The sequence below is a fragment of the Trichosurus vulpecula genome, chromosome 2 (genome assembly GCF_011100635.1).
Source record: "Trichosurus vulpecula isolate mTriVul1 chromosome 2, mTriVul1.pri, whole genome shotgun sequence".
Lineage (NCBI taxonomy): Eukaryota > Metazoa > Chordata > Mammalia > Diprotodontia > Phalangeridae > Trichosurus > Trichosurus vulpecula.
In genome coordinates, this window is record NC_050574.1 from 432,430,285 (window position 1) to 432,444,988 (window position 14,704).

The following is a 14,704-nucleotide window of genomic DNA, read 5'->3' on the forward strand; positions in this document are numbered from 1 at the left end:
TTCTATCAATAGACCCTTTGGCAGGGGGTGGAGTGGTGGTGGAGGGGAACATAGGCTACAGATTAAGAACCCTTGATCTAGACCTAGAAGGGCTCTCAGAGATTTAGTCCAATCCCTTCCTTTTACAGATGAAGAAAGAAACTCAGAGAGATTAAGTGACTCTAGAGTCTGGGCTCATTCTACTAGTCCATACTTCCTCTCATAAATCTATGCTTCCATATGGGGAGATCATTAATTGACCCTACTCCAAACTGGCCACAAATTACAGGGGATCCCTCTGGTGTTGAATAGTAGGGTTTGAGGGACAGAAAAGCACAAGATTTTAGAACAGGAAGGGATTTGGGTGTCTGTCTAGTCCAATATCCTTCATTTTACAGGAGATGAAACTGAGTTCCAAAGAGTTGATGTCACCTGCCTATAGTCCCACAGTTAGTAGCAGAGTAAACATTAGAACTCAAGTCCCTTAATTCCTAGATAAATTCTCTTTTCACTTTTCTCTATATTTTATATTCAGCTTAATGATATATATGTGGGGTGTGTGTGTGTGTGTGAGAGAGAGAGAGAGAGAGAGAGAGGGAGAGAGAGAGAGAGGGAAGGAAAGGGAGAGGGAGAGGAAGAGGAGGAGGGAGAGGGAGAAGGAGAATGAAATATCCTTTTCCATGCCAATCCGTCAGTATTTCTGGAGACTCAAGAAAAAAAATGTCTTGAACTTGGAACTAAACTAGTAAGGACAATATAAATCTCGTTTGGAAAGCAACAATTCTAAGATTGGGAGAGATGGTAAAAATGTGATTTTTTTTTTCTTATGTAAGGGAAAAGCCAAGTTAATAGCTTTAAAAATGTAATTTCAAGAACTAAATACTAAATAAAATTAAAATAATCAGGATGAAAATGGAAAATAATCAGAACTATAATCTAAGTACTCATTTTGTGAATTATTTAAACTAATATGCTTAATGTATATAAAAGGCTAGAATCAAATATTTAGAGACTAGATCTATACATGATGACCAAAACAATCTTCTTATAGCTTTGGATGAGTCTCTTGCAATTGGTCATATATTTGTTATTGTTGTTCAGTCATTTTCAGTTGTGCTGAAACAGTAAGTCAATAGTAACAATATAGATGATAATTGTCAAAATGCTTATGTGATTCTGTATCACAATGTATATGAGACTCTCCACATAGAAGGTAGAAGAAGTAAACCATTTATTCAGACAGGAGAGAACCATATCCTATAACCAAATGCTCAGCTCCCACAGCCAGTCAGTCCACTTCATCATAACAGCAAGGAACCCAAAACATTCAATGTACAATGTAACAACCTGGAGCCTTGCCATCCCAAAACCTCTCTGACCCCCTGCTGGGGCCTTCCCCAAAACAAACTCACATTACAGCCAAGTCAGCCTCTTCAGTTCTAACAATCACAAAGGTGGCCATTAGCAGCCATTAGTAGCCATAACATCTTTCTTTCTCTCTCTCTCTCAGCATTTTCTTGATATAACTTCCTTTTCCTGTCAGGAAGCTCCTCCCACCACATATGTGTTAGGTTTCCTGTGACATAAGCAGGTCACATGGCCTATTAATGGGTGGGAAAGATCTTCAAATCTAATTGCTATTACACATGCCCAACTCTTTGTGACCCCATTTGGGCTTTTCTTGGTAAAGATATTGGAGTGGTTTGCCATTTCCTTCTTCAGCTCATTTTACAGATGAGGAAACTGAGGCAAATGGGATTAAATGGCTTGCCCAGTCTCACACAACTAGCAAGGATCTGAGATCAGATTTGAACTCAGGTCTGCCTGACCTCTTTATGTACTATGTCACTTAACATTGGCCTTAAGATCATCTCTTCTAGTAGAGGACATATCATACATTTTAGTGATTTGAAACTTACCCTGGGAATAAAGATAACTCAATTAATCAATAGGAATTTACTGAGTACCTATTATGTGCTGGGCATTGTGTTAGGTGTTTTGACATGGACAAAGACAGAAATGAAATAGTCTCTGATCTCAAGGAGCAAATTAAAAGTGTACACACACACACACACACACACACACACACACACACGATTCAGAGATCTCCTTTTTGTATTGACCTCTTAGAGACACTTCCAACCTCGTGTGCTTGTTGACTGACCAACCAGATATTAAGGAATACAAGTAAGCCTATACACATGGCCTGCTCAGCCAAAGTGTACTTAGTCCTCACTTACCTTTTCTTCCTTTTTTTTTTTCTTAGACGGCTGGAGTTGCTGCTTCCAACTGGACATTTTTACATTGCTTGCCCAGAAAACCAGAAGAAGTTGATGATGAAGTATTTTATTGTCCAAGATCACTTGTATTTCCAGAAGCTGAAAACAGGAAATGGACAATCATGGTAAGAATTAAGCTGAGTTTAGCCTAAGGGTTGATGAGATGAAGTGATTTACCCATAGTCACACACTATCTACTAAGTGTTAGAAGCAAGATTTGAACCCAAGTCTTACTCTAAGTCCAAAATCACATCAGGCGTTCTCAACATATCCATAGATTTGTAGACAGATTTCAGAGTGAGGGCAGGGAGTCTATGAACTTGGATGGAAAAAAAATAACATCTTTAGTTTCATGCTGATTGATTTCCATTTTGTTCCTATGTATGTTATTTATACATTTGAAAACATTCCTTTTAAGTGTCCAAAGGCTTCACAAAACTACCAAAGAGACCCATAACACATAAACAAATTAAGAACACTTGCCCTATAGACTATGTTGTCTTTCTCATCCTAGTGATGTGATTAAGATACAGTACATGCTCAACTCACCCTACTATAGCTCTTTTTGGAACTAAAGTTTGGGTGCCTTTGCATGAAAGGGAGAATTTTGGTATTTTGAAGTTCTAAATTTATGTACTAGATAATAAGGATAGTCTTTTGTTCTTGCTGGACTTAGACAGAGACAATTATCTGAATTTTGAAAAAAGAATGTGTGCCTAACCATATTAGCTCAATAATGCAAGAAGTGACATAATAAATGCTTTTATTTTTGTCAGAAAATAATTGGAACACCAATGATGACACAGCCTTAATAATTTTTTAACTTTGTCTTCCTTAGAAATTGAGAAAGGAATTCTGGAAAATAATAAAGTGTACTACAATGATATTTATATAGAGATTGGCCATTTTTAGCAGGAGAAATAACATATTTGAACCCTATTGCATTAAGAATATTTTTAGTTAATCACACTCAGGAGGAAATATTGTCCACCTGATTCTTCTCAGCCCTTGCACACAAAACCACCACCAGGGCCAGCTTTGCTAACATATACATACACACACACACACACACACACACACACACACACACACACACACATATATATTCTAAGGGCTCAAGTCTAGCTTCTCTACAGAGGTAAGCTCCGCATGTAGTCTCATTTGAACAGCAGGGGAAAATGTAAGGGAAATCTCAATCTGAGCCCTTGTGCTGAGATACCTCTCATGGTTAATACATGGTGTTTTGTAAAAACATGATGAAGAGCTGACTTTCAAGTGCTTGTAAATCGCTTTAAAGCAAAGATGCTGACTTTTAACACCCTGGGTAGTTTCATAGCTGGGCACGATTGGGCACATTCAATTCGCTGTAATGTAAACTATTTTGCTCCGTCCATAATAGTCTATGTGTGCGTGTGTGTGTGTGTGTGTGTGTGTGTTCATGTGATCATGGGTATATATACATACAATGTAGTGTTATTGATCAATAGCTAGTCCATATTCTAACAGATATATAGTCCTCAGTTAAACGCGTCTCTAGGGTCGTTTGAGGCATGAAAGCTTAGTTTTTTCTTGTACAATGAAAACCTTTGACCCTTTGACAATTTCCCTGCCAATATGTTGCAATGGAAATATCTCTGGGTCTGGAACCAGAGGATATGGATTTAAATCCAAACTCTGTATGTCTCTCACTACCTGTGTAACTTTGGCCAAAGTATTTCCCTTCTCTGGGCCTCATCTATATTTTCCTCCTGCATGAAATGTCAGGGTTGATCTAAGGATCTCTAGGTTCCAGACCCAAATCTATGATCCTATGAGAAAGACTGTAACCATCCCAAAGTGGCTGTTAACCCAAATAACATCCTTATTCTCTAAATCAGAGGTATCAGACACATGGCCCATGAACCACATTGTAGCCCACGACATTCCTGAGTGCAGGCCAAACCAGACCAAAATGTAATTGGGAAATATTTAACAAAATATTGAACAAAACATAAATAAAATAAAAATATAGTAAAACATAGATAATATGACATTTTAAAACTGAGTCAATATATATCCCCACAGAAATCATTGTGTATGAATTAGTGACCCCCATTTGTATTTTAGTTTGATATTCATTGCTCTAAAGCATGACACATCTCTTTACTCTTTGAGATTATTTGGCTTTTCCCAGCAATAAGGGCTGTTGCCAAGGAAGGCAGCATCTCCCTATCCCTGAGGGACAGAACAGGGCAAAGTCAGCAGTCCTGACAGACCTCAGATGGGTTTGTTTCCTTGCCAGCAGATTTTGCCGTGACCATGAAGCATAAGGCAATTGGACAACCCAGTGGAAGTCTGATTCCAGAAAGCACTTCAATGTGGATGCCAAAAACACACAGCAACATAGTGGAGAAAATCAGTCACATTTTATAGAACTCCCCGAGCGCTCATTTCTGAAGCCATTAAAAAAATATGAGACGTGATTCCTAGGACTAATAAAAAGAGGTTATAAATTTCACATAATGTGATAGGCAGGTCACCCACAAAATAATCAACTTATACTAATACTTTAAATATATTGTCCCTTAAGTACTGTTGCCATTTTAATAAAACATCTCCCCTGTGAAGCCTTTCCTAATCCTACATTCAATATTTTTGGAATGTGTTGCACAAAAAGAGTGATGAACTTGGAATCCGCAGGGACCTGAATTCAAATCTTATGTCTTCCATTCGCCGTGTTATTTTAGGCAAGTCACTTAACTTTTCTGGGCCTCAGTTTAATCATCGGTAAAATAAATCAAAGATATTTCCCCAATATGGAGCTATAACCCTAAGATATAGAATGGTAGAGGACCTTTGGGAACATCCAGTCCAATCCTCTTGTTTTACATGTGAAGTTGTTTTTCGGTCATTTTTCAGTCATGCCTGACTTTTCATAACCTCATTTAGGGCTTTCTTGGCAAAGATACTGGAGGGTTTTGCTATTTCCTTCTCCAGATCATTTTTTACAGATAAAGAAACTGAGGCAAACAGGGTTAAATGACTTGTCCAGGGTCTCACAGTTAGTAAGTCTCTGAGGCCAGATTTGAAAACAGGAAGATGAGTCTTCCTGACTCCAGGCCCAGTGCCTTATCCACTGTGCTACCTAACTGTCTTTACAGATGAAAGAAAGATTAAATGACTTGTCCACAGTAATGTGGATAATAAGTAGCACAGCTGAGATCCAAATGTGGGTCCACAGATTTTGAATTCAAGAGTTATTCCACCATATAATGTTCTCACGTACTACTTTGTTATATAGCACTCTAACGTATTTATCATGTGGTATTTTATGTTATTATATATCATATTTGTGATTATGTTTTATGGCAGCCAGGTGGAAGAGTGGATAGAGTACTGGACCTGGAGTCAGGAAGATGAGTCTTCCTGAGTTCAAATCTGGCTTCAGACACTTACTAGCTCTGGGACCTTGGGCAAGTCACTTAACCCTGTTTGCCTCAGTTTCCTCATCTGCAAAAAATGAGCTGGAGAAGGAAATGGCAAACCACTGCAGTATTCCCCACCAAGAAAATGCCAAGAAAACCCTAAATGGGATGACAAATAATTGAACACTATTGAAAAATGACTTAGCAGTAACAGCTTATCTTATAACTAAAGTAAATTCCATGAGGGCAAGAATCATGTCTTATCTGAACTCCCACAGCACCTTAAACACTGCTCTACACGCATTAAATATTTGATAAATTTTTAAAATAGAATTTGAATTCATGTTATTTTGTAAGGAACACAGTACTCCGAAAGCATGGGCTTGCATCCCAGCTCTGGTTCTGTCCGCTAGGTGTCACAGTGGATAGAGACCTGAGCATGGAGTTGGGGAGATGTGAATTCAAAACCAGCCTCAGACACTAGCTGTGTGACCCTGGGCAAGTTACTGAACTTCTGTCTATCTCAATTTCCTCCTCTTACAAGATAACAGCACATACCTCCCAGGGTATCAGATGAGGATGGAATGAGATCATGTTTGTACAGTGCTTAGCATAGCACCTGAGGCATAATAGGCACTGTAGAAATGCTTGTTCCTTCTCTTTCTCATTTTGTTTTTCCTTCTGTCAAATGAGTTCTGGATTAAACCATCTTTAAAATCCCTTACCAGCTCTAGCTTGCTGTGATTCCTCAGAACTGAAATTTAAAACATTCACTTTTTTTGGTTCAGTTATTTCAGTTATGTCAAACTCTTTGTGACCCCATTTAGGGTTTTTTTTGGCAAAGATATTGGATTGGTTTACCATTTCTTTCTCCAGCTCATTTTACAGATGAGGAAACTGAGGCAAACAGGCTTAAGAGACTTGCCCAGGGTCGCAGTGTCTGAGGCCAGATTTGAACTTAGGTTTTCCTGACTCCAGGTCCCGCTGCTCTCTATCTGCTGCTCCACCTACTCCCCTCAAGGAAGGAGTTTACAACCCAAGAAAGAGGTGGATAAAGGATTACAGAGAAAACACAGGAACATAAATGTTAAACCAATCCATGAACAGATAGATCATGTATAGGTCAGCGATAGGTATATTAGGTGGAAGACAAAGATTCAAGAGACGGCTGGAGTGGATAGCAGGGAGAGAACCTTCCAAAATCCTTGTTTTGTGCAACTTTTCATAGGCAAGCTGACAGTGAGTGCTGGTGAACCGCAACTGGCATTTATATAACACTTTACAGTTTCCAAAGATTTTCACATGTGCCATCTCTTTTTACCCTTACTATAACCCTGGAATAGTGCCCGAAAATGGCTAGAAAGCCTTAGATGAGGCCTCAAACCCAAGCTGTTTCTCTGCTTCATCACTCTATGTACAATACGATCACCCAAACCCAAACTGGCTGGCCAATCCCAAGCAAATTTGCTTTTTGCTGATCTTCAATTGACCCCCTCAAACTTCCCTTGATCCATACTGGCTGTAGTAAGTGTCACGGTGAACAACAGTCCTGTGATGACCCATAGAACTTCACCAGCTAATCTCTTGAAGGCCCTCAAGGTTGCAAAAGTCACTCATGGATGAGTGTCTTTTTCTTCTCTATTCAGCCCTAAAATTATTCCTTAGGAACCACATGGATCGCCTGTATAGTTAGGCTGGTCTGCTCCCTCTTGACTCTTCCTCACCTGCATAAAAACAAATGTAGTGCAGAATCATCCCCTTATCACTTCAGGTGTTTCAGCATCTTGACAAAGCACAGTCTGAATTATGATTTGCTTGAGAAAGCTCATTTTTATCCCCAGCCCATTCTTTTCCCTCCACCTGGTTCTCGCACCACATTCACTTCTGATGTGTATTAATTTCTTTCTTTTCCTTCTCATCTCCACTGCAGGCTGTCATGGTTTCCCTGCTGACGGATTACTCACCACAGCTGCAGAAGCCTACATTCTGATGCTTCGGTTCTTTCCAAGGGGGACAAATATTTTGTAGCAACAGTATATTCTGGTCCATGGGGAGGCAGAGGGAGGAGGAAGGGGATTAAAGAATTGAGCCATTCCCTGATATAGCCAATAGATGGATTGTACAATATTGTTTTGCCACTGTGAAGCTCTGTCATTTGTATTTTTTTTTTTTGCTTCACTGTTTAAAGCTCAATAGGGTTTGTATTTGGCTTATACTTCTTAACTGTCATTTAGTGAATGAATTTGAGCATTCCTTTAGAGATTGTTGGGGTTTGCCACTTCAGCATGAGAAAACAACTCACAAAGCAGGTTATATGACTTATTCGTGATAGCTCAATGGATCATTACCTGCAGTGATTTGCACCCACTATCAGCTGTTCGGTAGGTCTGTAATAATAAAATAATAATAACATTGTGTGTGTATAGCAGTTTAAGATTTATGGAAATGTTTTCCCCATAATGACCTCTTAAGCTAGGGATTAGGCAGTGAATACAGGTTGCTTTCATGCCCTTTCAGAAGGACACAGCAATCCTTGGCTACCAGCAAGGCCAAATAATTCTCTTCTCAAATACATTACACTATTAAGGATACCAGCAGGACAGACCGGACGTTCTGTTGTGGAGGAGGGGGTGGTAATAATCCTAAGAGGCAGCTTAACTATAGCCAAACTCTGCTGTTCCTTGCCAGGACTTCCAGGAAGGCGGGGGTTGGATATCTTTAAAAACAGAAATCTAGCTACTCTTAAAAGAATGTTTAGAGTTACCACACTGGGCTAGCCCTTGCTAGTAGAACATCTCTGTTTACATAACTAAGTACACATGTCCCACCCAGGGGAGAAGCAAAAACTTATAAACAATTGACAGCCAGCCAAGAGGCTAAAATGCCAATTTTTTTCCTTTGACTTTATGTTCCTTTCCCCTAAGTTCACATCCTTCTGGCATTAGCTGCTTAACTATGGACAAAGACTTCTTGAGTCTCTATTTCTTCTTCTGTAAGATGATGATAATGATACTCATAGTACCTATTTCTGAAGGTGGAAGGCTCCAGTGAAATGATGTTTGTAAAGCCTTTGGCAGACTTAAAGCTCTAAGTGTGTGCCAATCATTATTATTAATATGACTCACCTCCAGATATTCCTATAGAACTATTACAGCTTGAGACAGTTCTTTCTCTAGTTTCTCTCTCTGTCTCTCTATCTCTGTCTCCATATATATATATATATGTATGTATATACCTAAATATATATACATACACATACACATACACAGACACATGGCACTGTGTTGCTTTCTTAGAATCAAAATCAGATTCATGTGTTTTGAATAATTGTAAAATATCAGACCTCAAAAAGTTAAGTGCTTCTTCATAAGGACATTTCACAAAGAAGAGTAAAACAAGTGAAATCACTTCCTTGGCATTCCACCTACATGGTATTACAGTTGTAGATTGGCCAGCTGTGACCTTAACAAATCAGCAGGAGATAAATTATGTATGAGATGTTCAATGAAGAATCCATAAAATTGTTTGTGCAAAAAAGTCTGGTGCTGTTATGTGTAGTCAAAAAAAATCTCCTATAAACTGCCAAGGGTGACTTTGACTTGTATAGGGTTTCAACAAAAGCTAGTTACTGGAAAAAAATGAAAAGACCATAACTGGGCTGAATTTCCACAAGGAAAAGTGTAACCTGGGCTTGAACTGTGAATCTTCTCATGGCTCTCACTGTCAAAGGTAACTGCTGTTTAGAAACGACAGTATCCAGGATTATTTTCCAATTAGGAAAACACTTAAATGCCAAAACTGTTTCTAGGGACCACTGAAACAAATGGGCAAGTACAAATGCCATTCCTGCCTTTTGCTGGACATTTCAGGGTACTTTGTCTCAAGGGACAGCCCTTTGCCCATATGTTGTTTTTTTGGTCTATTTACCTCTTCTAGTTTGTCCTTGGAAACTCCTCCTCTCTCAGGACCAAATTCCCCTAAGACCTCTTTTTCCCATAGTCTTTCCGTTTCCTCTTGTTTAATGAAACCTGGATCATTTCTTATAACCCCTCATCCTTGGCTACCTTTGATGTTTCCCACCATGAGAGGCTATAAGAGAGAGTTGGCATATTCCTCCCCATTACCACTTCCATGCCCTCCCTTGGCCACCATTATTCAACCACTGCTCCATCTGTTGACATAATTATGTCCAATCCCTTGGAATTGAATATTTGGTTCTGGAGGTAAGAGAGTCACTATAACTTATCAAGCAGAGAGGGGACATGGTCAGATCTATATTTTAGAAAAAAAAAGGAATTTGATCCTAATACTTTGCTCCTCCAGCCCTCCAGTCATGTTCTTTCTTTTCTTAAAGGAGTTCAGCACATGGATCATAATTTTTCTTTTCAAAACCAACACCTGTCCTCACGTTTGAGTTCTTCACTTCTCATGTTAATGTCCAGCTCAAATATCTTAGCTTCCCAGTTCATCAGCGTTTTCAGCTTTCAAAACCTGCATCTTCAGTAAATCTGTCTCCCACAGGAATGGCCACAGCTTATACCTCAGCATCACCTCAGACTGCACCACTTATGTGATTCCGCACTCTGAAATTCTCCTTGTCAGTCAGAAGGTGAGGAAGCATTTATTAAGTGTTTACTACATGCCAGGCGCTGTGTTAAGCACTGGGAATGCAAAGGCAAAAAATAGTCTCTAACCTCAAGGAGATGACATGTAAATAACTAGGTACGGCCGTGGTATGTATGAAGTATGTGGAAGCGAATCCGAATGGGGAGGCAAGAGCTGGGAGGGGAACTAGGAGAGGCTTCCTGAAAAGAGGTGGGCTCCAAGCAGAGTTTGGAAAGAAGCCAAGAAAACCAGCAGATGGAGATAAGGTAGCAGGGCATTCCAGAGATGGAATGGCATGTTCAAGACCTGTTTGCTAGATTTTCAAGTATGTGGAAAGGAATAAAAAGTGAGCATCCCAGAGACATAGTAAAGGGACAGGTAATAAAGTGTTTTAAATGCCAAACAGGATTTTATATTTGGTCCTGGAGGTAAGAGAAAGTCACGGGAGCTCATGCAGGGGAGAGGTGACATTTTAGAAAAATGATTTTTATCATAATTTCTTGTTCTTTCATCATTCCCTCTGCCTCATTTCTCCTAAATCTTTTCTTTGTCTTTTCCATGACCACTAACCCCACCATCCCTCCCTGTCTATTATCTGGGTTCTGGCATCACTTTCTTCTCATTGCTTGACCCCATTCTTGACCTCACAGCTAGTCAATTCAATTGGACACTGTCTTCTACCAGGTATTCCTTTGTTCTATTGTCCTCTTGTTCATGCCCTCCCAATCCTCAAACTTGGGTTCTCTCCACCATCCATCTTCTCTGCTGCTACTTCCACGTGACCGGATGTTGCTGGTGGTAGTCATGAAACTGCTTACTGGATCCATGAAAAAATAAGGTTATTTCATTTGAATTGAGCTTTCACTGCTGAAGGGCAATGTTTTTATTCTTCATTGATTTAGTTTATTACACTACTTGGAGTGGCTTTCCCAGTCCTCCTTCTTTCTCTTGGAATCTCGCTCTTGTCTCTAAGCAGATGACTCCACCTCTTTATTTACTGAGAAAATAAAGGCCTTCTCTCATAAGTGCTCTCCTCTCTCTAATCCTTCATGTATTATTTCTCCCAATGCTTTGTCTCAGAGTAAAATATCTCTTCTACTTTCCCAAGCCAACACCTCTACTTGAGTTCTTGATCTTTCTCCACTTTCTCTGGGAGCTGGTTCCATCCATCATTCCTATTCCCAATTTCATATTCAATCTGTACCTGCTTGCCCTTCCCTGATGTCTACAAACATGCTCAGATTTTCAATTTTGTATTGGTACTTAGGATTCATTCTTCCAGAGCGAAGTAAGCTATAGTTCCCTGTTGGGGTTCTAGAGGTGTCCCCTGAGAGTCAGTGGGGTCCCAGCATGTCGTCTGGACTATGAGTCACCAGTTAGTAGCACCCTAGCCCCAATTAAGATGGCTTTTTTATTATGAGATATTTGCTTTAAAGATGTAGTAAGCACAGAAATACAAGCATTTCCCTTAACACCTGAAATATACTCTCCCCTATGCACTCTGGAGATGTCTCTGGAGAGAGTGAATGCAAACCTGATACAGTTTTTACGTTGCATTCACCCCACTGGGTTCACTTCCAATTTGGCAGAACGGATGGGTGGATAAGTCTTCACATAGCCTATTTTTAGACTGGGCCAGGCAGGCCACTCCGGACATGACTTCTCACTTCCTGGGTTTCAGCAAATATAGGCAAGGACATAGATACTGGGCTTCTTTCTTATGGGTTAATCTTCTGACTTTTGGAAGTTCACAAGGTCCCAATGACCCTCACCTAAAACAAGACTCAGAGGCAAAGATACACTGTCCAAAGAACAGGGCCATATGTCAGCCTTGGATAAGGAGGGCCCAAGGCCACCCTCCTCTTGTCATCGTCTCTCTTGACTGGCAGGAGAGAGAGCAAAGCAAGGGCTAGGATAAATGCTTATTGGAATGAACTAAGTTGAATTGGTCAGAAAAAGCTTCATGAAGACAGTCAAATCTGAGATGAAACTTATTTAAGGAATGGTAGGAAGGAAGAAGGGCAGGCAGAGAGAAAGGGGAGTGCATTTGTCAGGGTAGTAGAAGGAGAGAGGACTTAATAGGTAGGTGAGATCTGACTTGTGGAGTACGTTTAAAGTTCAACTTTATCCTCTAGGGCACAATAAAGTAGGAAACCATTGAATGGGTTGGGGCAGGAGAATGACATAAGGGAAGTGGCACACTGTGAAGAGCCATGTGACTGTGGTAGGCGAGATGGACTGGGTGGAGGGAGACTGGTGGTGGGTGGAGCAGAGAGCTATCACAGTCCTCTAGCCATGAGATGACAAAGTTGCCACAGAAGGATTGAAAACAAGGGGACATTTCTTTTTTTTTTTAAGTTAAAATGGTATGTTTTAATCTGCATTTGGACTCTGTAGTTCTTTTTCTGGATGTGGATAGTGTTTTCCATGAGTCTTTTTCTGTAAGTCTTTTGGAATAATCTTGCTGAGAAGAGCAAAGTCTATCATAGCTGATCATCAATAGTTCCAAGTTGCTCTCCAGAATGGTTGGATCAGTTCACAACTCCACCAACAGTGCATTAGTGTTCCAATTTTCCCACATCTTCTGCAACATTTATCATTTTCCTTTTCTGTCATATTAGCCAATCTGATAGGTGTGAGGTGGTACCTTAGAGTTGTTTTAATTTTGTTTTCTCTAATCGCTGGTGATTTAGAGCATTTTTTCCTATGACTACAGGTAGCTTTAATTTCTTCATCTGAAAACTGCCTGTTCCTATTCTTTGACCATTTCTCAATTGGGGAATGACTTGCATTCTTATAAATTCGATTCAGTTCGCACAAAGAGACATTTCGGTTTTTGGGTTTTTTTTTGGCAGGGCAATTGGGGTTAATGCGACTTGCCCAAGGTCACACAGCTAGTACATGTGTCAAGTGTCTGAGGCCGGATTTGAACTCAGGTCCTCCTGACTCCAGGGCTGGTGCTCTACTCACTATGCCACCTAGCTGCCCCCAACAAAGGGATATTTCTAAAGAACAATTGATAGGACTTGGTAACTGCCTAGAAATGAAAGAGAAATGAAATAGGAAACTCTAGATAAAGAACCCTTACTAAGCTGAATGACTGAAAGCAAATCAATTAACATCTTTGGGCTCCTCTGTAAAGGGGATAACAAAATTTGCTTTCTGCCTTCTTTACAGGGATGGGATGAGTCTAAGTAATCACCACAACTCACCATTGTAGAGAATTTCAAGTCTTACAAAGTGCTTTTCTCACGTCCACCCTAAGAGTTAGGTAACACAAATCTTATTATCCTCATTTAAATAGAGGAGAAAAGTGAGGCTTGGAGATGGTAACTGCCCTTTTGTGGTTCTATGTCTAGGATGGGGAAGGGATGGGATGCGAAACACATGTCCTCGCTCCATGTCCACAGTGCTTGGAAAGCTTGGCCAAGAAGATATCCTAGAGATTGAACTAGAACTGGGAAAGGTCATAGAAGATAGTGGACCTACAGAGTTATTTTTTCAGTCTTGACTTTCAGAGGAATACATCTACCAAGCACAGAGCTCCTAAGTGCTTTTCAATAGCTCCTCAGTAGATGTGAGTGATGAGAAAACCATGAAACTGACTGTTCTTAGTGCCCTCCCTGCCCTTCTCTCTTCATCAGCCAAATTCTCTAAGTGGTGTTGGTGGAAACTTAGAGCTACAGACGTCACCATTAATTTCTTTGACCATGCTCTTCAATAATTAAATTATTAGTCCTTTCAATGTCCTTGTGAAGAGGTTATAAATATTTAAGTAAGAGCGAGCATTTATTCTCACTATTTAAATGCATGGCCTTTCACCTCCATCAGGATGGAGGGCTGTGTAATCAGTTAGAGCCCAGAAGAAGCGCCCTAAAAGTGGGAATCTCAGCCCCTCCTCTCTCTTAAAAACAGAGAGATGGCTAACCTGGTTGACCTCTGTGGGGAGGTGAATCAAGTACCACTCTACTGTAATGGGGAGTTGATAAGGAGAAGTGCCCACTGCTGTTGCTTCAACAAACCCTATTCCAAGGAACTAGAAGCACTTCATAGGTCATATACAGAAAAAAGAAAAAGAATTATCATTACATCTCTGTGAAATAGTGGATGGTGGAGTTAGAACCTTTCTTGAGACCTCCAAATAGTGATCCTTTAAGTGGTGGTCTCTGCCTCAACCCCATTCCTTTGACCACGTTGCACAATGTGAGCTGTTCTTCCCCTTCAGGATGCACAAATATAACCGATACTTTTGTCTTAGGGGAAAGAAAGGGAATAGGCATTTTTTTAAGTGCCTACAAGGTGCCAGACACTATGCTAAGTACTTTACAAATATCTCATTTGACCCTCACAACAACCTTGTGAGGTAGATGCTATCCCCATTTTACAGTTGAGGAAACTGAGGAAGACAGAAGTTAAGTGACTTGTCCAGGGTCCCAC

General features: G+C 40.1%; 1 protein-coding gene across 2 annotated transcripts in view; it reads left to right on the top strand.

Annotated features, from left to right (window-relative positions):
- OTC (ornithine carbamoyltransferase) overlaps positions 1–8,074 on the top strand; it is an 81,253-nt gene extending 73,179 nt beyond the window's left edge. For both annotated transcript variants that reach the window (XM_036744326.1, XM_036744327.1), the window contains 2 exons: positions 2,246–2,383; positions 7,593–8,074. In XM_036744326.1, coding sequence (XP_036600221.1) covers positions 2,246–2,383; positions 7,593–7,652 — 198 coding nt within the window. In that variant the 3' untranslated portion in view covers positions 7,653–8,074. The remainder of the gene's footprint in view (positions 1–2,245; positions 2,384–7,592) is intronic.
- The last annotated feature ends 6,630 nt before the right edge of the window (positions 8,075–14,704 follow it).